The sequence below is a fragment of the Lampetra fluviatilis genome, chromosome 20 (genome assembly GCF_964198595.1).
Source record: "Lampetra fluviatilis chromosome 20, kcLamFluv1.1, whole genome shotgun sequence".
Classification (NCBI taxonomy): Eukaryota; Metazoa; Chordata; class Hyperoartia; order Petromyzontiformes; family Petromyzontidae; genus Lampetra; species Lampetra fluviatilis.
The window spans coordinates 5,250,659-5,273,563 of NC_136294.1; the positions used below are offsets into that span (position 1 = coordinate 5,250,659).

Below are 22,905 nucleotides of genomic sequence, written 5' to 3' on the forward strand. Positions count from 1 at the left end.
GGTCAAATTCCAGGGTAGCACAGGCACAGACGTAATCTCTTTGAAAGACATGGCATGAGCATGATTAGGTTAAAGAATAACAGCTCACACTTAAGTGGTGGTGAAGCCAGAATATGTATTTAATTTCTTTAGAAACATCTATTGCACCATTGCACAGAAATCAAGCCGATACATGACGACACCGCATCCATATACAAGCACAAAAACATTACACCCAAAAACCACGCACCGATCAGACTGCCCATGGTACACCACATGAACATCAAAGTAGCTCCTTTCAAAGCACATATATTCACAAAGCAAACAGATATAACATAAATCTGAAGCCACAAATGCATGCCTGTCAAAAGACATGAAAAGTAAAGATTTCAAAAAGGCAACACTAAGTCACATGTGTGGTGTTCAGCGAAAACTTACTCTTCAAGTAATGCAGCTGGATTTATGCCTGCTCACCTATAGTACATGAGTGGAGAGAAAAAAAAGCATAGTATTTCAAAGCATAACGGCCTCTTGTGCTTTAACCTTTGGCTTGTATATACTGCCTACCTGGATAGCAAAGGTCGTAAGTATGGTTATGCCTCCAGATATATTGTATGCAAAAATCAAAGAAACCATGTTTACCTAAATAAATTATGATCAGCAAAAGGTATAAAGTAGCAAGTAAAATAAAATCTAACTTGATAAAGCAATACAGTAATAACAATATTTAAATAGTTTGACATTTTAAGTCTTGGAATTTGATGTCAATTAATGGTGGAGTATTCTCACAAAGTTGGAATCTAATTTCCTATTATTTCCCATAAAAGCAATTCCCTTTGGTCCAAACAGTCTGAATGTCTCCCTGTTATTTGAGTCAAGGACTTGACTGCAGCTCTTTTGTACAGCCGTAGACCATACTCGGGTCAGCGAATCCAATCGCCCGTGCCAGCCCACGTCATGATGCCCCTCGCTCAAAATATTCCCACTCTTGAAATGGCGTCAACTCCCGACTGCTGGAAGAAAGCCGCATTAACAAAGCAACGCTGAACACGGTTACTGCGTGCTGTGCTGTGCTGTGCCGCCAAGCCAGCAACTGCTGAAAGGGGACTAATTGTTCCGTTCAGTAAACACTGCAATGGCAGCTTCGTGGTCCTGTTTAAGAGCCTGGTTCTATGGATAGCTGTGCGGCAAAAATGACCAGGAGAAACAGGCCTGGAGTTTTAAAAGTGAGGCCTTCATCACGCAAGGCTGTCACGCGAATTTTCATTATCTGACCACCGCTTTGAGGATTGCTTGTAATCGTCACTGTGAATAATGCACTGTTGTGCTCTTTGTGCATACATTGTTTGCACCTCGATAATACTAGCTTAAGGTTTATTTCGTCGGTTTCCTGAAGGCAAAATTGTGCCGTTTTTATACAAATCAAAATGCAATTAATGCGAGACACTTGTGAACGTAAAAATGAAAGGCCAAGCCATTTGCGACATGTTCATGCAATAAGAAAGCCCCATTAACACACACACACTCTCTCGTTTACTCACCGGATAGCCGGTACTTCATCTCGCAACTACGTGCCACTTAGTCAGCAGCACTAACTTTTGAAAAAATAACTGCGTGGCTCACACGTGTCTACAAATACACACAATAGTGAGGCATCTTGCGTTGTCATGGTCTAACAGGTTGTACTTACACCACGAGCAAGCACACTGTGCACAACATGTGTTCTAGAAGGCAATAAACAGTATACAAGAATAAACAGTCAATGCATATGTGTGTGTGTGTGGGGTACACCAAGCACGATGATGGCACGGTTACTGGGCTTGTACTGCAGTTTTAAGCCTCAAACATTCATACTTTACTGGCAACGCAGCCACCTGACGATACGGAGATTTACGCACATTGAAGTGGTTAGCGATTTATTTATGCTTATCTTTCATTCATACCAATTATCTGCACTCCAGTCTTGTAGCAGTTGCTTGTTTCTTTTAGTTTTTTTTACCCGTCGCCAGGTAAGACTTTCAATTTCCAACCTAGCTTCCGTTTTCCTCGTCCGGTTTGTTCAGTTTCTTCAGGTCATCGAGGAGCTTCTTCGGAGTGAGGATGTGCGTGGACCCTGCAAACGCAAGAACACCACACAACGAGCACATACGAACCTAACATTGAATACTAATTTTGCTTTACCTAAAATATCAAAAATAAAGCAATCATAAGTTAAAGGCCAAAGCGGTTGCCCCGCTACAGGGCTTACATACAAGTGCTTTTTATTGACAGAATATCCCAAATTATATTCTCCACGGGAGGCTCCAGCCTTGCCCGAAGAGCTTTACAAACTCTTACACACACAACAGAATCATAGGCAAATAGGGCATGAATGTATGAGTGAGGTGGGGGTGGGGGGAGAGCATACGTAACGTACCAATGAGCACCTCCCACTTGCCATTGGCTTGGGTGACCTCGTAGGCACATCGCATCTCGGAGAAGGAGACGCCACCGATGATGAAGACGATGAGGCGAGGGCCAGTTCGGTACTCGCCAGGACTCTTGTTCTTGTGCCAGTGGCCGTAGCGGGCGCTGCTCGATTGAAAAGAGGGCGCGCGCACGAGCATTGCGCACGTCAAAAAACGACGCGGAAGACGTAACCTCTTGCCAACCCGGACCCTCAGAGAACTCAATGGGTGAACATCACAAGGGGTTCGCACGAATAAGACAAACCTAATAATAAGATAGGTCTGAGGCACCTCCATTGTGTGCTTATTGAACGCAAAATTGTAGTTCTAAGCATTACTATAATATCTCATGCACATTAAACTAAGGGGTAGGTTTACAGCTTTTAATGTGGCTGAAATATACCGACTTTGTTGTTTATCTTTCAAATTAGTAACGGAGACCTTGGGATATTTTTACCAGACATCGGAATTAGGACCTTTTTTTCTCTGCCGTGTATGTTTTCTATACGGCAGGGCTTTATCCTCTTGATCTCCACAAACCAAATGAAACCAATCAAATCCGAGATGACCACATGCAACATGCAATGTCACTGGCCACTTTATGTGTTACTGGATGGCTGGGTGCAAAGGTTCGAGCGAAACAGGAAGACAGCAAGATGACGAAGCGCCGCACCTAACGGCGGTGGTGCCAAAGGTTGCCGATGAACGGGCAGAGATGTACGGCCAATGCTTGGCATCCAGTTTGTCATCGACAGCATCCTGGCCCCGAAACACACACACCACGAAGGGGAAGGGTTAAAACTCGCCGCACAAAAGTTACTCGTGTTTGGCTGGCGAAGAGTCAAATGGCACTGGATATTCATTTTTCTGGTGTGCAGGTGGCTTAGGTAATGCACGGCAATGGTCACAGTGGAATTGCAAAAACAAGCTTTTTTGCATAAAAACAAGTGTAATATTAACCAACTAGCCTTTTTCCCCATCCAAGGATGGGTGTATTGCAGTAAATCTGAAACTTGCAAGTGAAAAGCAGACCGCGACGTGATATTCATTGCATCAATTAGCGTGCAATTTGTAAGGACGCTGTGACACAGACGGATTTCATTTATAGGTTATAATCCCTTGTTCATCATGACGTCCTTTTTACTTTGAAGTCTCAACAGCGTGACGGAAATCGCGTGACGTCAGGGTTCTGCCTTTGCAGTGAGGGTTGTCAGTTGACGCCGAGAAGGGGGAAGGAGGCGCCTCGGCCCCCCATGTGGAGTGACGTCAGCCGCTAATTATTAGGAATGGGGGGGGGGGTGTCCATTTGGAGGACGTCACCTTATGATTATTAATGAGGGGGGGGCTGGTCGATGTGGAGTGACGTCACCTGCTCATGATTATTAATGAGGGGGGGGGTCCATGTGGAGGATGTAACCTGCTCATGATTATTAATGAGGGGGGCTGTTCGATGTTGAGTAATGTCACCCGTTCATTATTATTAATGAGGGGTGGGGGATGTTCATTTGGAGGACGTCACCTGATCATGAATATTAATGAGGGGGGCTGGTCGATGTGGAGTGACGTCACGAGCATTAAGGACATTCCTGGGTGATTATAGTAGGCATAGGTTCAACTTTGGAAATACACCATTAAGTCAGAATAAGCATGACAATTGTATACAATGAGCAAAAAAAAATAATTCAAGTAAAAAAAGTAGCTCATGCTATGAGGGTTACAAGAAAACAATTAAAATTGGCCGTGGGAGATGTGGGTAAAAAAAAAACCCAGCGAAAATGGTAGGAGAGGTCAAATGTGGGCGGCTGATGATAAAGGAAAGGAGGAATGAGGTATGCGAATGCTTTCCTTTGAACACGAAAACATCTACTTGGAGAGCTAATGATAACCCGGCTGCTTCAGGTTTTGTAAATGAGCAGCAGAGGGTTTCAATAATAAGTCTTCATCATCTGACCGACCCTTATGTCTCCTGTCACATGTCGTGACTGTTAATAACCGTACCCACGTGCAGCCCAGACTTTTCGCTTACCACCGAGGCTTCAGTCAGTGCAAGAGAATATCAAGGTGGTGCATTTCTTAGGTGGAGGATAGTATCTTGATTGTACGTACCTCAAAAAACCTTCAGACAGCCAACTGCCTGCCACACTATAAACAACTAGCCCTTTTTCCCGTCCAAAGATGGGTGTATTGCAGTAAATCTGAAACTTGCAAGCGAAAAGCAGACCGCGACGTGATAGTCATTGCATCAATTCGTGTGCAATTTGTAAGGGTGCGGTGACACAGACCTATTTCATTTTAAGGTTATAATCCCTTGTTCATCAGGACGTCCTTTTGACTTGTGTCTCAATAGCATTACGGAGATCGTGTGACGCGAGGGTTCTGCCTTTGTCGTGAGGGTTTTAAGTTAACGTTGAGGAGGGGGGAGGAGGCGCCTCACCCTCCCGTGTGGAGTGACGTCACCCACTAATAATGATGAATGTGGGGGGCTGTTCGATGTGGAGTGACGTCACCTGCTCATGATTATTAATGAGGGGGGCTGGTCGACGTGGAGTGACGTCACGTGCGGGACACACAGACATTCTTGGCTCATTATAGCAGTGTAAGGAATCTGCGAGCCATCCTCACACACTCGCACCACGCAGACATGAAATCTCCGCACTCAGCATCGCACGCACCAATCACACGCACGGGAATGTACTAGACGGGGGTCAAGGGTTAAAGGGCACTGACGTCACACGGACCCGGCGTGCGAGACGGAGATGTGTATTGGGAACGACGGCGGAGATGGAGGGTTTAAAAGGGGCTGCTAGACGCGTGTTCGGGGTTGGTTTTCGGAACGAGTGTGGCTGTGGGTTGAAGAATAAACAAGTGCGTAACCAGTCTCAGACTCTTCAGAAGTAAATGGACAACTTCCAGCCCGTTGCTATATCCGTGTTCTCCTGCACTGTCTATAGTACCATGATTACGACGAACTATCAGGCTACGGATGCATGATTTGATTCAAGAACCAATTCTTTGTTACCTCACTTTTCCAGTCTTGTTTCATTATTCATCCCCCCCTCCCTTCGTATATCTTTTGCATAAATAGATAATTGCCACACACACACGCGCGAATCTATGTAGGTAGCAAGAGCATAATGGATTTGATCAATTGATGCATCGTTACACATCTATACAAAATTCCAAATACTGCAGTGCAGTACGTACCTCCATGATGTCTTTGACGACGGGAGTGTAGCGCGACATCTGATAGGTCTGCTCATTTATGCGCTCCTTGCGGTCCGGCCTGCTCTTGCGACGCAGCGTGGTCTGTCAACCCAAGCGGATGTGGCACGAGAAACGTAAATTTTCAAACTTGTGCAGCACGGGATAGAAAAATAACTACAACCAAAAAGGCACGAGGTATTTTAGAAAATAGTATCGTGTTAAAAAAACTACTTGAAACTCACAAATGTAAATTACAATACAGGTTTTTCCCTCGCTTTATAAGGGTTTGGTTTCTGCGTGCATGTGGCTAACCTATTTCTATCCACATTTCGCTTGTATACGGCCAAACGTGGGACACCACTGTGTGTGTACTGCGTGCACTACTCGGTAGGGAGCAGTCTCGTGCGGTCTCACTTTGTGCGCCATTTTTTGTAATGTGTCTACCACATAAACCGACGACGCCTCTTTTGACAAATGTGATTCGAAGCACATATGGATAGTTTCAGAATCAATATTAATCCATGCACCCCTACTTTTAACAGGGTCACCCCAACAAACTTAATTTGTTGTCCTTCCCCCGCACCTCCGATGAGCACGGTTGGCTACGTACGGTGCGAAAGAAGTTCAACATACGCACACAAAACAACCGATGTATTATTGAACACGGTTATGCGACTTACGTCTGTGACAATCGACACGCCCAGGTGGGCCATGTTGTGGATTATCTCGCTCTCTTCGGGAGGAATCTGCGCGTGTTGGATCAGCTTGTTGAGATTCTCCTCCGTGATTCCTGCAGCGCGGTCGGCCAGCAAGCATCAACCATCAACATGGAAATTGAACTTTAAAAATGTTGGCAGGACACTTACACTAAGGTGTTACACGTGGTTCCACAGACACCTTGTTCATTTTATGCTGGTGGCAGTTAATTTTATTTGGGAGAGGGGGTAGGGTGGGAACAGCAAAAAAGCAGCAGTGGACATCACCGTTCTTGAGGAAGATGTAGAGTAGGATGATGCGGATCTTGTCGTAGGTGCTGACGGTGGTGTCCAGCAGGATGGGCACAATGGCCCTCATGGGATCCTTGATCTTCTCGCCCTCGGCGTCCGTGCCGTTAGCCAGGTCCTGCACATGGCATCCACAAAACTCAGTGCGGAAGCAACACAGGAGGCTGTCACAGAGCGCAACGGTCAACCATGATGATTAAAAGTGGAAGGTTTTGTGAACTTTAATAAAAAAGTAATGGCAGAGGTGGCAGAGTGGTTCAGAGGTGAGAAAGCTGGGTTAGCAACGCTGAGATCCTGGGTTCGAATCCAGACTGTTTCCTGTGACTAAGCCAGGTGCTCAATTGCAGGAAGTTGATGGCCTCAGCCTGTCATCAAATGTAAAAAAACACGAAACATAAAATTTTATTTGGCTAAAATCCAGCTGTGACGATTAAAAATAACAGTTTGTCTGTTGTGTGACGAACATTAATGTTGTTGGCAAAGTGCTGCCCCCCTTACTCTGTGGGCCAGAGGTGGACCAGAGTTCAGTTTAAGGCATCTCACAGGTAGCTCTGAAATCGGCTTCCTTGAACCGTTCTCTAACATGGAACGGTTGCACTGCTCTGCACGGCATCCGAAAAGATTGTCTAGTGACGTGAAAGCCTACCGCACAATCGAGATAACACTGAGGGCAATGACAAAATATATATTTCCAAGTAATGTCATAAATATGAAAGCGTACTAACCAAATTGGTTTTGCCTTCGGAATTCTACTGCTGTCGGATAAAGATTAATTAAGGCCTGTTGTACGCAGCCAAGGGGTGTTAGACACAAACATTGATATAGCAAATAACACACTGCAGAGTATTATCGTTTCTACATGTCATACTTCAACTACAAATGTCTACAAACATATAATGGATTCCTGTAAAATAATAAACCAATAAAAATCCTCGTACATATATAGCATGGAGATGATTAAACACACTGAATTGATGAACGTATTTTCGAACAGGTGAATATATCCTGACAAGCTCATGTAATACACACTAGGCAATGTTCAGGACTTCAACAAGACTTGATGACAGATCCTAATTGACACCATTGGTTTCACGGCGATCAAACATTGAGCGGCGAATGCACAATGGATGAAGCAATCGAGAAAGACGGAAAATGTAGCCGATGGTTTAAAAAAAAAAGACACGAGTTAAGACTGCGTCACCTGCTCCACACGGCACAGCTTGTTTACAGTGCCCTGGTAATGCTTCATGCAATCCTCGGCGAGATGCAGGTGAGTGGAATACTGGAACGACAAAAAAACAACAAATCCTGATGCGTCGCGTTTCCTCCCGTCCCCCCTTTGCAGAAGTTAATAACGATGACAATGGGCGTATCACAAACGACGTGCTGCCAGCGTGGTGCTTCCAGGCACAGACTTCATTGCACTCGCATAGCTCGGGTAACCACAAGTACGGTACCATTAAGGAGACACTTGACAAGTGATCCTACTGCACAGGGTTACGAGTACAATATTTAGCACTTTTTAGATCAAAAGGGGCAAAAAAATACAGAAAAAACTCATGAACAGAAGTTTATTTCATTAACTGTTATCTCTAGTGCTATACATGTGGGTTGAACAATTACACGTACTTTGCTCAGCTCTTTCTGGTATTGAGGCATCTTCTTCAGCATCTGCGACACGTCACGCATGTTCATCTGCAAACAAAACCGCCATAAAAAGTTTAAACCGCAAGAAAAAAAAGTATCCAAGAATAAAATAATATTGAGGAACAGAAACAAAACATCAGTTCCCATTTTAGGAACTCACTTTTAATTTCCCTTTCCCATACAACATCGAGCCATGGTATATAAAACACCTACTCACGAACGAGCGAAACAAAAATACGACCATGTATTTGTGAACAACAGTGCCCATATTAAATAAATCCACAACTTATTCTAGACACTGAGAATACATCTTCTTAAGCAGCAGAGCCTGTACACGTTTGTATGCATGTTATCATTTGACAGGTGGGATGCTGCTGTGGTGTCATTGTCCACAAGAACAGCAGATGAAATAATGGGAAAGTCTGTCCAACGACCAGTATAAATGGATAAACACCAGTTAACAGATCAACTGGCAGGTCAGCTATGGTGAGGTAAAGTGTGGGTACTACCACCTCGCCAAAATACCCTCTGGTTAAGATCTTTCCACTAGCAGCAGCAAAAGCAAGATATTGCAGAGCTGCACCTTTACACTTAAACAGTTGATTGCCTGTGAGTTCAGCTCAGTGGTGTGCACGTGTGAATAGGCAGTCAGCAATGCACACCTTTTCTCCTGTGGCCATCCTCTTGCTCGAAGAGAATTCCTTCAGCGACTTGGTCACGTCCCTGTGTGGGGGGACATTCGTTCGCATGATGCACATCTCACCGCCACGCTCTGGCAACGCGCTCGAACCAAAGCCTGCTTCCCAGGGGGAAACCCAAGCAGCTGCCAGTTATGGCGATAAGCCGTTACCCCATTAAGCTGCATTGCGGAAGATGACAAACACAACCCACGTGCATTTTAAAAGTTATATTTATATTTCACTCACTGCGAAACGTCGGCTATGTGCTTGTGGCGGAGCTGCATCCAGAGATCGTCATCTTCATCCAACAAAACCTCCTTCATGTGATTCTCACCCATCCCACTCGTGTCGTATCTGCGATAAGACAAAAGCTCGGTGGCTATATATTTATAGCAATTAACCTTGACACGCTGCTTTGAACGAAACCCGCTTTATAACTCGCTCGTGACCAGCATGGAAAATCCCATGAAAGCCAATCACGGACGATACAAAAAAATAATGCATTAAGCAAAACTTAGCGAGCTGATCTCCACCTTCAAAGCACACCGGGGCTTGACACCTCTATATCCCCCAAGCTTGCTTCCTTGCAAGCCAAAAGGTAATTGGCACAAGTCATATTCGCGACTAGTGGAAAGGGCACGATATAAATTCTAAGTAGCATCGTCAGCGCTCCCCACATGCATGAAATGTGATTGCATAGCCCCTAGTTTCATTTTAAAGTAACACTACGCAAGGTTTTCAGTGCAAAAAAAGTCTGAATGGTAGGACTGACACTTGCCTTTGCATGCTCACAGCTTGCTCGGCAAGCTGGTGTCCAAGTGGATTATTGACATTTGAAACAGCACTGTAAGCTCTCGCAAGAAGTTTAACAGACCGTGAAGGACAAAACACACCCCCTTCACTGTTAAGGTATTATTACACCTGGTTAAGGTGCAGCGCTAACATAAAAACGGCAAAGGGCAGCTGAAAAAAGTAGTACCACTCTTATCAACATGAACACCTTTAAATACATTTAAGGACAAAAAATCCAGCACAGGGCAGAGTAGAATTGGACAGGGTGGTTCATGAGGATAACAGAATATCAGAACAGTGAGCTAACCCCGAGTCCCAGTGTTTGAATCCAGGTCGCCAACCCAATGATTAAACTGGGTTCTCACGCGTAGTCAAGTGATTGGGGCCTTAACCCAGTCAATGACTGCTCAATTTTTTTCATTCCAGCTATGAGAATGAAACATTTCCAATGCAGTGACGTGCAATGGAAAACTCTTTTGAATGCACGAGCAGGTGTCTCCAGAATGTGAATAAAGCAGCTTTTATAAGCGACTTCAGAAATTGTTCCATGGTATAACCTTCGCAGGGACCTGCAAGAAATCCGAATTTAAATGTATTCGATGATATGATGCCAACAGCACAAGAATATCCTTTGGAGAAAAAAAGTGAAGTACATTTCAAAATACGTATATTACCCAGGATATTCCAGATCTTGTTTGATCTGGAAAGCTAAGCAGGTTTAGGGGCCTGGTTAATGCTTTCATGGGTGACCACCACGTATAACAAGTAAACCCGTAAAAACAAAGTTTTTCACTCTAAATCCTTTATATGCGTGGCAGCTAGAGTCCTCTCGTCCTCTGGCTTGAGATGGCTGCAATCTATGGGTCAGATGATTGTCTGCCAGTATTAAGCAATTGGTAATTACATATTTAATTTGTTTTCCCTAAACAGTGTAAAATTTTGGAAAAAAATTTTCACAAAAATTAATTGTCACACACAACGAGTCTGTGTGGAAAATGTCAGCTCGATTGGATCACGGGAAGTGGGTTAAAAAACGAGCGAAAGATTTGCACGGTCCTAAGCAAGCAAGCACGCAAGCAAGCACGCAAGCAAGCACGCAAGCAAGCATGCGAACTTAATATAAAGGATTTAAAATATATTCGCCTGTGGAGGACGCGGGGATCGATCCCGCGACCTTTGGCATGGGAAGCGAGGGCGCTACCAACTGCGCTACTCCGCCACGGCCTGTGGAGGGGTTACGCTCTGGGCTCTTATACTGTGACGTTCAGCCAAAGCCAAGAATGAGTTCTATTTGAATATATGTAAAATCATTTTTTTTTGCCTAAAAAGTGTAAAATTTTGGGAATTTTTTTTCACGAACATTAATTGTCTGTCACAACGAGTCTGTGTGGAAAATGTCAGCTCGATTGGATCACGGGAAGTGGGTTAAAAAACGACCGAAAGATTTGCACGGTCGTAAGCAAGCAAGCACGCAAGCAAGCACGCAAGCAAGCACGCAAGCAAGCATGCGAACTTAATATAAAGGATTTAAAAAGAGGTGCTATCGGTTGCTGGGAAGCTAAACTGTGGGCAGCAGAGATCAGTGCAGCAAAATCCATTTCTGTAGTGTACTATGCTCCCACGCCTATGCTCCCTACCTTCACCAACCCACACTGAACAGCACGGTGAAGTATGGTTAAAACAAAACAGACAAATGTTTGAAGAGTTTGGACGAAACAGCACTTTAATGTTATGATCATTGCATAAGCCAGAACAAATGGTACGTCAGTGGCCAATGCATTAATAAAATAATCCAGCAGGGGATTGACAATAGTGCAGCAACTGTGTATGTACACGTGCATGTACAGGGAGAGTGCAAAAGGGGAAAAGTCAGCTCACTTGTAGACATCGTTCTCAATGGGCAGGAGGTCATAGGCCATGGCCTGGAAGGTGAGTTCATGCAGCACGGGTGAGGTGGGGTCAAATCCACGGTCGATGATCAGGAGCTGCGATCGACCCTTGTCGGGACCCTGAGCCCAATCAAGTGCACAAATTTAAATTAAAATACATACAACAAGTAGGCATGCCATGATAGATTGGTTCATTGTGTACAAATCAATTCTCATCCTCGCGACACAAGCACCGTGCTTACGTCTTAATCACCTGGAATGCGCCAAAACTCATCAACACTTGGCAGCTAAGCAGAGCTGAGCCTGGATATTATTTGGATGGGTGAACACCGTGCATGCCAAGTTGTCATAGGTGGCTGTGGGGCTGCGCTACGCAGTGGGCAGCAACGGGCCAGTGCAGGAAAACCCATTACTGTACTGTGCTTCTATGCTCCCAAATCTGTGCTCCGGGACTTCACAAATTCAAATTGAAGAGAGTAGTGAAATATAATAAAATAAGTGAAAAAACCTTTTTCGGTCTCTATGACAGAACGCATGAAACCTGAATACTTAATCTTACCAATAATTGCATTTCATGCTGGCACCTACATTATGCAAGTCAGGCACAATTTAATTTAAAGTATCCAAATGTTCTGTTCAGTACAAGCAGGCACTCACGTCTCCCATAGTAGGGTTGTCAGCCTTGTAAGCATCCAATTTATCCTGAACCAGCTGGGCAAGGTAGGTGTTGTTGGCATAATCTCTGGTAAAAAAAATACAAAAAAGAATATTACAACTCTTTGTCCATTCACTGCTGATGGACTCTGCATGCCAGGTTGGTCATGAAATTACAACAAAAATATTTAAAACTGAGACACGGAAACGTAGTAGTTATTTATGCCGCACAATAATACAGGCAGTGCATGAGGAGGCCATGTGTCCCAGAGGTCAGAGCACTGAGCGGGCACCGCTTAGATCCTGGGGGTTCGAATGAAGGCAACAGCCTGTGATTACACGGTTCACAAGCACAGAGAGTCGATGGAAACAGCACGGCCCCCAATTTGATTCTATACCTAATTAGGCAAAATTCAAGCCCTGTGAATAAAAAATATTGGTATTAATGTCACGTGATCAACAGTACATTCTATTTACTATTTAAATTTTACCAGGTAAGGTCCACCGATCTATATAGCTCTTTTTCAGCAGCGACCTGGCCACATATAATAGCTCAATAAAGTGGCTGATCGTGTAGGAATGTATATCAGACAAATGTATATCAGCATGTTCCTAAAATGCAGAGGGAAAAACCGGAGTACACGAAGAAAAATCCACGCGAATAGGGGAAGATGGAGATGAGCAAACGCCAAATATACAGCAAGCGTCAAGGGTTGGGATTGAATCCACAACCGCCTGTATACCAGGCGAGGTTGTTAACATCTCGCCACTGTGGCGCCCCAGTGGTCAGGGAAAATAATGCCCTCTCTTATATGAAGGGTTCCACTACTCTGCCAGAGTTCAGAATAGATTGTTCATCTCATGGCATGACCTTGAGCACAATCGGGAATAAATTATAAAAAAAATACAAACTGACATGTAAAGGTCTGTTCAGCAATGGGCTTAACAGATAGTGCTGATGTTGTACACAACGTATATATATAAAGCGCCTGGTGCTAATGGTGCATGCTGTACCCGCGGTAGCGAACAGCAGGGTACTCTTGCAGCGTGGCGCACAGTGTGGCGATCTGCTCGGCGAGCCGCTCCATCATATGGTTTCGCACGGATGCCTTTTGCGGGCTGAAGAAGCTCTGGAAAGCTTCCGGAGCGTCCAGAGAGAACACCTGAAAGCACAAGACGTGCAGTGTAACCTCGTGCTCCCATCGCCACCATCCACTGCAAGCGCTGCCCAGGGACGACGGTGCGTGCGCTTAAATTAAGCATCATAAGCTGCTAATCAGCACCGACAATCATGTGTTAAAGGCAGCTAATGACATAATTGTAATACTTTATCATACAATAAAACAAAGCTTTCAATACAATTTAACAGCAGAGCATCTTGGTAACACATTGGTGGGGGTGGTATTAAAATGTTTATCTTCAGCCACTGTTCATTAAAAACAAAGGTTAAAACACGATGATGGCCTGCGTAAATTCAGATAAAGAAAAATTGATAGAGGCATCAATAAAAACCCAGTTTAATAATAATAATAAAAAAGGAGCAAGGCATTTATCCTGGATTGAAACCGTGATAACAATTATTCGATATCTTAACCTCATACAAATCCCTCTATCCACCACAAACCCATAAAATTCCAACCTCGTACCTGCGATTCGTAGGGCAGGAAGGCGATGTTTATCTCCTGCAGGGCCTTGGTGTTTTTGGCAACACGGGACTTGCCCAGTTCTTTGAACAGAGGTTCCGGACAAGCTGCAGGGCAAGCCGCAGCGATTCCAGCTCTCAACACATCCATTCACATTCCTCACCCCCTAGGGGTCACGTGTAACTCAGCCATGCAAACCTAGAAACAAAACTGCCTTTGCAGGTGTACTTCTATAGATTGGTGGGAAGCTAATTGTTATGCAGTTGACCTTAGAGAATGTCCAATGTAACAAGTTACTTTTGGTAAAGTCAGGTAGAAGGGAAATAATAAAATAATAAATCTTAAACAATAAAATTCTCACGACGTTTCGATTGCAACACAAGCAATCATCTGATGATGATTTATTTTATTTTTATTATTTCCCTTCTACGTGACTTTACCGAAAGAACCAAGAATATGAATCCCTGCAGTCACGAAAGCTTTAAATCGAAGATCACTTTTGCTGAATATACTGCAAAGACGCATGATTGATGTGAAGCCTCTGACTTAAAAAAAAAAGTCCAATACACATAATAATGATACTACATTTGAACCTTATGGCGGGACCCCGGGGTCCCGTAAGACCCCGGCTCTCGCATACACCGCGTTGAAACGTCATTTTATGTCTGTTGAAGGTGAACGATGCGGCAGTCTATTCTCTACACGATGCGCTAATCAAAGTTTCAAAGTTTTGTTTATGACTGACTACGGCAATTTTGTCAACGACGGGTGCTTGGTGAAGAACGAGAGGATTGATTTCTGGTGGGTCGCGGTGTTTATGTGCGCGGTGGGATGGAATCGCCAAAAATAAATTAATTAATTACGATTTTGACTTCCGTTTATTCGGGACCCCGGGTCCCGCCATAAGGTTCATATACAAAAAATATGACACCTTTAAAGTCATCTCAAAAATTAAAATATGTAAGACGTTATTATCAAAATCTACGTTTTGTTTAGAAACCACTTAAGAATTATAATTATAGTTTAAACTTCGTGAAGAAGATTATATTGAAATACTGTAAAATTGTAATTAAAAACATGCCTACGGTTGAATACAATCATAATTATAAGCGAATAATCTATAGGGGTTATATTTAAATAGATAGATAAAAAACAAATCGTGATCTTAACGACTACTTTTTCTTTCACAATACTTACAATCAGTGAAAAACACATGTGCGCCTTTGTACTTGAAGATGGATGCATCTTTGAAATCATTAATCAGTGCGCGCACAGACTGAAATGCAAAACAACATTTCCTTGTTAAAATGCAAGTCACACTGCAGATGAGGCACTCAGGACACAATAAGGAAACATTTTACAGCAGAGCTTCGGTGATAAACCGCAGGACACAAACATGATTAAAATATTTTAGTTTAACTAATGAATGAACATTGCATACATAATAAATAGAATGTTACACAATGGAATGTGAATATTTTATAATTCAGGCACATACGGAAAGCTGCTAAAGCCACAGGAAATCATGAATCCTGGAATAAATTTGAGGATAGGTACAGTATTTTTATTCCAACAGTTACAGGTAGCAACAGTGATATGACTTTCAAGCTGGATGAGAAACAAAACTAATTGCTGACGATTAACCGAAGCCATGTTTTCCATTAACTTCTGATTAAATAATGAAGTAGAAAGCTTTTTTGACCACGAATTCACATTTTTGTCTGACATTATTAATATTTTTCTCGGGTTCCTTACAACCACATGAAATGCGTTGTTTCGTCATTGTGTTTGCATCTATTGGACAAATGTGGATATGCAAAATAAATCAAAAGACAGCAAGGAACAACGGCTTGATTAGAAAAAAAGTTGTGCCTTCAGAATAACTTTGTTCCCATGTAAATAAGTGCTCCATTCCATGAAACAAAACACCCATGACGAAGCCGAATTCAATGGTCACGTGCACAACTGGCGAGTGTAAAAATAAACACGTTCAATTGCCACCGCTGAGACTGGCAGCTCCCGAGCTACGCCGCTAGCTCCCCACCTCGCCCATTATTTACACGCAACACAATAGCACCGGCGTCACCAGCTTACCTTCTCGGATGGGGTGATGAGATAGAGGGCCTCGAGGCTCGGAATTGGCTCCCTCCGCTTGTTAATGTCCTCCACGACTGTGCAAAGACAAAGATCCCCCGTATAGCCTTAAGACTGTCAGGGCAAGTGCTGTTAAGCGAGCACCTATGAAGGCCGACATGGTACACGAGGGGGCGGGGTGGCCAGCACCACGCCCGACCGCTTTGGCTCCCCGGTGACAATGCTTTTACACACCGCACCAGGTACTCATATGAGGCCGAGTCAACCTAGAGGAGGCCCATAAACGGTTCCGATAGTCGATATCACTGGTGTTGGCCGTGAGCGGGAATCAAACTCGGGTCGCCGGGTTCGTAGCGCAGAGCGCTAACTGCTCCACTACCGCTCCCCACGACTGTGCGTGCGCACACACACAGTACCGTAATCAACACTCATAGTTGGCTAAACTGCTTGCACAGCTATGGGCCTCCCCACGACTCAGAACGTGCGCCCAAAGTGTGGTCCCGACAGCAGACCACGTTGCCTCCATGCCGAAGCCGCAATCCCAACGGCACAAACAAATGATCACATGTTGGTGGCACGATCACTGGTGAACACAAACGTGGTAGGATTTTAAAAGTGACTGGAAGATGTTTTTCACAAGCTGTCCTATGCCTGTGACCATATCAACTGGAATGTCTAATCTCATCAGATCTTGTAACCTAAGCAGCGTTGGACTTGGATAGTGCTTGGTTGGGCGAGAACCATGAAAAACACGTGTTATAGGCTGCTGCTGTTGTGGTCAGCAGAGGACTTGTCCAGCAAAATCCATTGTTGTATAGTTGTACTTACATGCTGCCATATATATGCTCCCCAATTCACTTACTGACCAGCGTGTTGAAGTACGGTGAAATAACCCCTTATGATCCACATGGCATGGGAATCATAGGGGTTATAAGCAGTGAATGGGTTGTGCATATTTATGTTAACTTTTCAACACAGCTCCCTTCAAGTTTTCAATTACTTTACAAAATATTTCTTATTAAGATTTCAAAAAACAGAACTCAAATAGTTGTATTGTCCTGTACTGTATTTACAAAGTGCTGTATCATGAATTAGTACCCGGTGCATAATAGAACATAGCCAACGTTTGCTGATGCTTGCAGTTCATAAGAATGTTTACTTCCTTCCCTAATTGAGAAAAACCTTAAGGGGTTATTTGAATAAGTTGGATGTGGAGCAATATTTCACCTACTTAAAAGGTTCCATGCCAGAGGCAAAAATGCATTCTTAATATGTTGAGCGATATATTTGGGAAAGCATCATTCCCACTAAATGCATGTATCAAACCCAACAAGAACTTCCTACAAACTCCAATACAGCTCATTTTTGCTACATAAGAGTGTAAAAATGTTTTTTTACAATTAACATTGTGGTAGATTAAAGACCATTATAGAATGTGGCCCACATTTGTAAAAAAGAAAACATAAAATATGCATTTACAGCCAATTGACAATTCACTGCTCTGTGGAAACCTGCATAATACGGAGCTCCTCATGGGGTTTATTTGACCATACTTAAATCTGATGTCAGTGCAACTTGATAAGAGGTGGGTCCACTACAGGATCAGGTATCACACTTGCCACTGAACTTAGCCTTGGCTGGGAATCAAACTCAACATGGCTGGATTAATTGCACAGTGCTCAAACTGCTGCAACCCTGATAGTCCTCTCTGAAGAGACACTAATAATAATTAAACGTGAGTATTCTAATTAGATTCTGCTCATCGTGGCAAAAACATAATGATTTGTGCCTCCATGCAACCACTAACCCTGAAAGCGATGGAGGCTTTGGCAAGAATACAATGAAAGTCGCCGCTGACGTGCTTTACAAATCCATCTTGCTTTATATAAAAAGGCACATTCATGCGAGCGCTGCACCACAATACCACGGTTACTATAAATGCAACTTGTATAACCATGAAGAAAGAGATAAGAGGCCTCGGCAGAGGTAATTTTAACAAATTCTCGTCTGCCCATCATAAACATGTTTTTTTTAAACATATCACATGATAAACTGAGGATACACTGTAGGACATGCGTGCAAAGCAGGTTCAGTTGACATCCTGTGTCATTTTCTACGGCACGCCACTGCAAAGCGGATCAACAATCCACCCTTAAGTCAAGCACACAGTCTTGTATGTCTAAATCTGTCTGCGGGTCACGTATGACAAATGATACAGGTTTTCGTGTATGCTGCCTCATGGACACCAACCAATTTGCCATCTGATTGCAATCTCATAGCCCAAAGGCTACTTACTGTACGAGAGAGAAAAGTGCCAACACATAAACAAAACCACTACAATGGGAAAAAAGCACACAGGACATGACACATTTACACATTTTCAATCACGAAAAGATTACAGGAACTAAAACTATTTATGTGCAGGTGTACAATGACTAAATATGTAATTCTGCATGTACAATCTTGCCTTATTCATTAAAGAAAGCCATAACAGTGTTAAGTGTAAGTGCCAAAATACTTTTTGAAATCTAAAACATTGTCCTTTTTCAAGCATGGCCAAAGATCATTTAAAGTAAACCTTTGATCAAGGACAAATCTAAAATGTATTTGTCTCATGAAAATAAATTAAACAACACATTCTGCAGATTAGCTCAAAACGGCTTGCTTTTGGGAGACAGTGTCACAAATAAATAATGCATTCATGGCTGAAAATGGTATAACTGGGATAGATGCATTAAGCAGTAATGAAAAAGATAATGGAAAATTATCTTAATACTGCCATGGGACTCCTCACTTCTGCACATGATGAATGCAATTCCACTAAGGTTAGTCAACGGGCTTGTTTCCAAACATCGTTCTGCGTGCTCCAATTAAATAAGTACTAGACGCTTCACATGTATACAAGGATACGATTTTGGTACCATATTTTCAAGATTGAATGGCCTTTGTTCAAATTCACAATTTGCATTACATCTGTGCCAAAAGTGTGTAGCATGAGCAATGCGGTCTGTATTCTCAAGGTTGATCAAGGCTAAGCAGGGACACACCCTGTGCCATGACCTTGATGCTTTGCCATTCCACCGAGTGCATGATGAGGACTTACTGGTGATGCCCTCGGTCATGATGTCTGTCATCTTGCAGCAGGAGGAGAGCATCCTCATACTCAGCTGGTCGACCACGAGTACCTGCAGCAATGCAACAATTACGTGAACAATCTTAAGCCACAACACTGACTTGCAACAGGATTTTATAAGATAATGAAGAGCAGTAAAATTTACTTCCAAAGGAGATTGCCTTTATACGTATGCATGCAAAACAAAACAGGTAAGTAGTGTGAAAAGTGGGGGCCGTAGATATGATTTAGATTTTACTTTACTGAACGCACCTTCCATTCTCCCTTCTTTTTCACCTTTTGGATAACTTCTTTCATGATCTCTGTTAAAGAATAGGTCATTGAATCATGTCACGATTGAACGCTAGGAATGTGCATATTGCCATGTACCATAAAACGTTGTCATGACACAAGCCACTTCGGGCCCGATGCAGGCAACGCTATAAATTGGTGACAGACACAAGACACGGTATTATAAGTTTCCACCGACGAGCTAAGCAAATATAAATCCAGGAAAAGTCAATGTTTTGATCAGCATGTCTTTAACACTCACATCATTTGGTGGCGTTTGGTCATTTCACGTTTGGCTTTAATATACACGCACGCACATATTATACAAAGCCACATTTATATTATGTAAACAACAAAAGTGTGCATACCAATTTAGCAACATGCCTGCGTGGTCAGTGAAGTGGTGAGATTGCACTTAGTCCATGTGAACAGTGGTGGTTGCTATGTTTAACTAAAAGACTGGACCCCGCCTTCGTATTGTGGAATTTGTATTACGAACTTTGGACCAACGGAAATGAACACCGCCCTGCACTCAAGTGAGAATCGTGACACTTTTGACATTTGACGTATCAACATTAAGTACAGTCTCACAATTCAACTGTCGCAACCTCAGATAGTTCACACAAGCGGCAGCAGCTTAAGCAAAAAGAATAACAACAAAAAACATGCGAGGAAATGTTCTTTAAATAAGGGACAAAACACACGTAGAACCCAGCCAATTAAAGTAAACTCCAGAACAATGCCATATGGGCGCGTCACGAGTTGAACACACAACAACTCTCGAATGTGCCGACAACACCGCACTCCCTAGAGCATGAAATGTAACGTGACAAGAGGCTTGTAAAACATATAATTGCGGTGCTGTTTAGAACGCATGTGTGCATTCAAGTGAAGGAATGTCAATCAACAGCACAACAGTGGTTAATCTGTAATGTTACTCAGCCCAGCCATAAAAACGTGGACGTTCCGCCACTAGCTATAAACACAGAGATACTGTACTGATACTAAAACATTGATTACACCGATTTAAATATATAAACGCAATGAAAAACGCCCACCCAAAAAACAAACTGCTCATATCCTGTACAGCATACAGTATACGCTTCTTGGCTGTGTCGCAAGCTGCCTTGCACAACTTAAAGTTTGTCATTTAGGTAAATGTGTGTGTAAAGCCATGAATGGCATGTGTATTGGGACTCTCTATTCCATCTACTTTGATTAAAGTCTCATCATCTCCCTTTTCACAGCCCTGGGTGGGAATTCCACATTATCATGATAGATCCGAGTCACATTGTGCCAACTCAGACAGTAATATTATTCCCAATCAATTAATATTGATGTTACGTGACAATGTCGCCCTCAATAAAGTACTATGGGCTGGAAGGCCCCCCGACTCAAAGATTAAACACACGCTACGACATTACCCTAATATTATACTACACGCCCTAATGAATGTGTTGCTAATTTGCTGTCAAAATACCGCTCAAGCATAACAGCCGAGAGTAAACGACACCACAAAACAGCGCCAACATAAGCGACACATTACGTATAAAACATGTGGGGAGGGGGGGGGAATTCCACTCCCCGCGGTCACGAAATACCTGGTCACACAGTGCGACCCCGAACAGGGACGCCGCGGGACCTCCTTGTCCCCCCCCCCCCGCCGAGTGTGATCCCCCATCATCGGTAGAGCTTCTAGGCAACACCTAAGGCTCCGCGGAGGCCTAGTGCCCTACGCACAGCAATATTACATCGGCGCGGAGGAGAGCCGAGGACGGTGCAGTGAGCGGACACCTCTGAAAGTCCGCTCTTAAAATAAAACAAATACAACTTGTGGCGAGAGAAGCAACGGCCAAGCGCGAGTAAAGTGACGAGAGCGAGCGAGCGAGAAAGAGCGAGCCGCGTAGCTGCCACTTACTTTCCCCGACCACCGCTTTGAGTCCATACGTGGGCGCCATCTTGTCTCGCCTCCTAGGGCGGGGGGGGGGGCTGCTGCGGGGAGGGGGGGCAAGCGCGTGCGTCCGTTTACATTTCCCAGCGAGGATGGGCGACGCCTCCCCTCCTCAGCGCGCGCCCATTGGTCCAAATCCAACGATCGCGCGCGTTGATTGGTCAACTTACCTCGGGTAGGGGAGGGGGGGTTGGGGGAGGGGCTCTCGCTCATTGGCAATCAATGGGAGGGGCGGCGGGGGGGGCGCGGGGGTTCCCGGTGCGCTTATCCACGCTGGGGAATTTAGAGAGCTCGGCGTTTTTTCCCGTGACGTCACCCCCCATCACAACACCCCCCGCCCCCCCGCAAGGAGGCCTCACGTCAGCTGATTGCTGTGACTTTGAGACCCACACTTAAGGCATTAGGTGATTTTAAAAACCCATAATAATTACACATTTAAGGCAACGCTATTGAGGAATGTATCGGATTTGTTCTTTCTTGTGCAGTATTACTTTTAAGGCATAAGCGTGTGTAATAGTGGGAGGTACTGTGCTCTTATGGGGGTTCAAACAAACTTTATATTAAAGCCAGAAACAATGTAAGAGTACAGTATAAGATTGCCACTTGATTTGAGGTTGGAGCTGGAAAAAAAGATAATAGGCTCAGTAGTAGAAACGCTTTCTGGGATGTATTAGAATGGGACAATATTTTTTAATGTAGAAAATAAAATTCCCAATGAAATTACAATTTTTTGCCCTCTTAATTTATTGTTTTGGCTGTCAAAAGTTGATGGAATTCCCCAATGCAGAACTCCTTTAGCTTGTGTATGCGGTGGCATATTGATCGGATCAAAAACGTGGACATTGATAACATGTGAAAGTAGCCAAAAGTGAACTAAGAAGCATAGATAGATGTATGTTTTGGTATTGCATTGTTGCAAATACTTATAACAATGGAACAACCCCTTGACATGCAATGATGTTAAATATTCTATTCAATTATTTTCACAGTAAAGTATTTAAATGTATCTATAAACATTTAAGCACGTCATGTTTTACGTATTATTCATTGCAATATTGAAATACAGTATAGAAATTACACAACCCACATTACATCACAATAAATACGCTTTTACCGTGTCTCCCCCTTCAGGTAGCAATTATACAACCAACACTTAATCACTTTTTTTTAAATCCTCCCTTCTTAATACGTAAAAAAAACATTGCATTAATGGTCTTTCACTTAGAATTTAGAATGAAGTTCTTGAAACATACTCCACTAAAAATTTATTGAAAAAAAAATTAAAAGACACGTGCTTTTCACACACGCGTTGAGCCACCCGTACCAGCTGACTCAACCCACAACGCATCGTGCCCCGGTGTGCAAAGCTGTGCCGCCTTGCCTTGCAATCTGCGTTCTTCCCGTTGTTGTCATTTGTTACCGCTGTTAACGTCACATTCTTTATATCACGCCGATTTACCCGAGTGCAAGTGTGTGGCAACGATTTCTCAAGGGCAGATTTTTCCCCTCCTGGGCTGG

At 43.5% G+C, this 22,905-nt stretch overlaps 1 protein-coding gene across 1 annotated transcript; it reads right to left on the minus strand.

Annotated features, from left to right (window-relative positions):
• Positions 1–95: 95 nt before the first annotated feature.
• LOC144937885 (syntaxin-binding protein 1-like) lies at positions 96–21,446 on the minus strand. The gene is made up of 19 exons (XM_078865444.1): positions 21,355–21,446; positions 19,419–19,468; positions 19,137–19,218; positions 16,034–16,110; positions 15,137–15,215; positions 13,943–14,046; positions 13,311–13,459; positions 12,300–12,384; positions 11,632–11,762; positions 9,208–9,315; positions 8,944–9,004; positions 8,264–8,329; positions 7,836–7,916; positions 6,614–6,752; positions 6,311–6,420; positions 5,631–5,732; positions 3,100–3,185; positions 2,396–2,550; positions 96–2,092 (listed from the first exon to the last, which is right to left on the minus strand). Exons 1-19 carry the CDS (start codon positions 21,392–21,394, stop codon positions 2,010–2,012), a joined length of 1,788 nt encoding a protein of 595 aa, XP_078721570.1. The 5' UTR covers positions 21,395–21,446; the 3' UTR covers positions 96–2,009.
• Between the last annotated feature and the right edge of the window lie 1,459 nt (positions 21,447–22,905).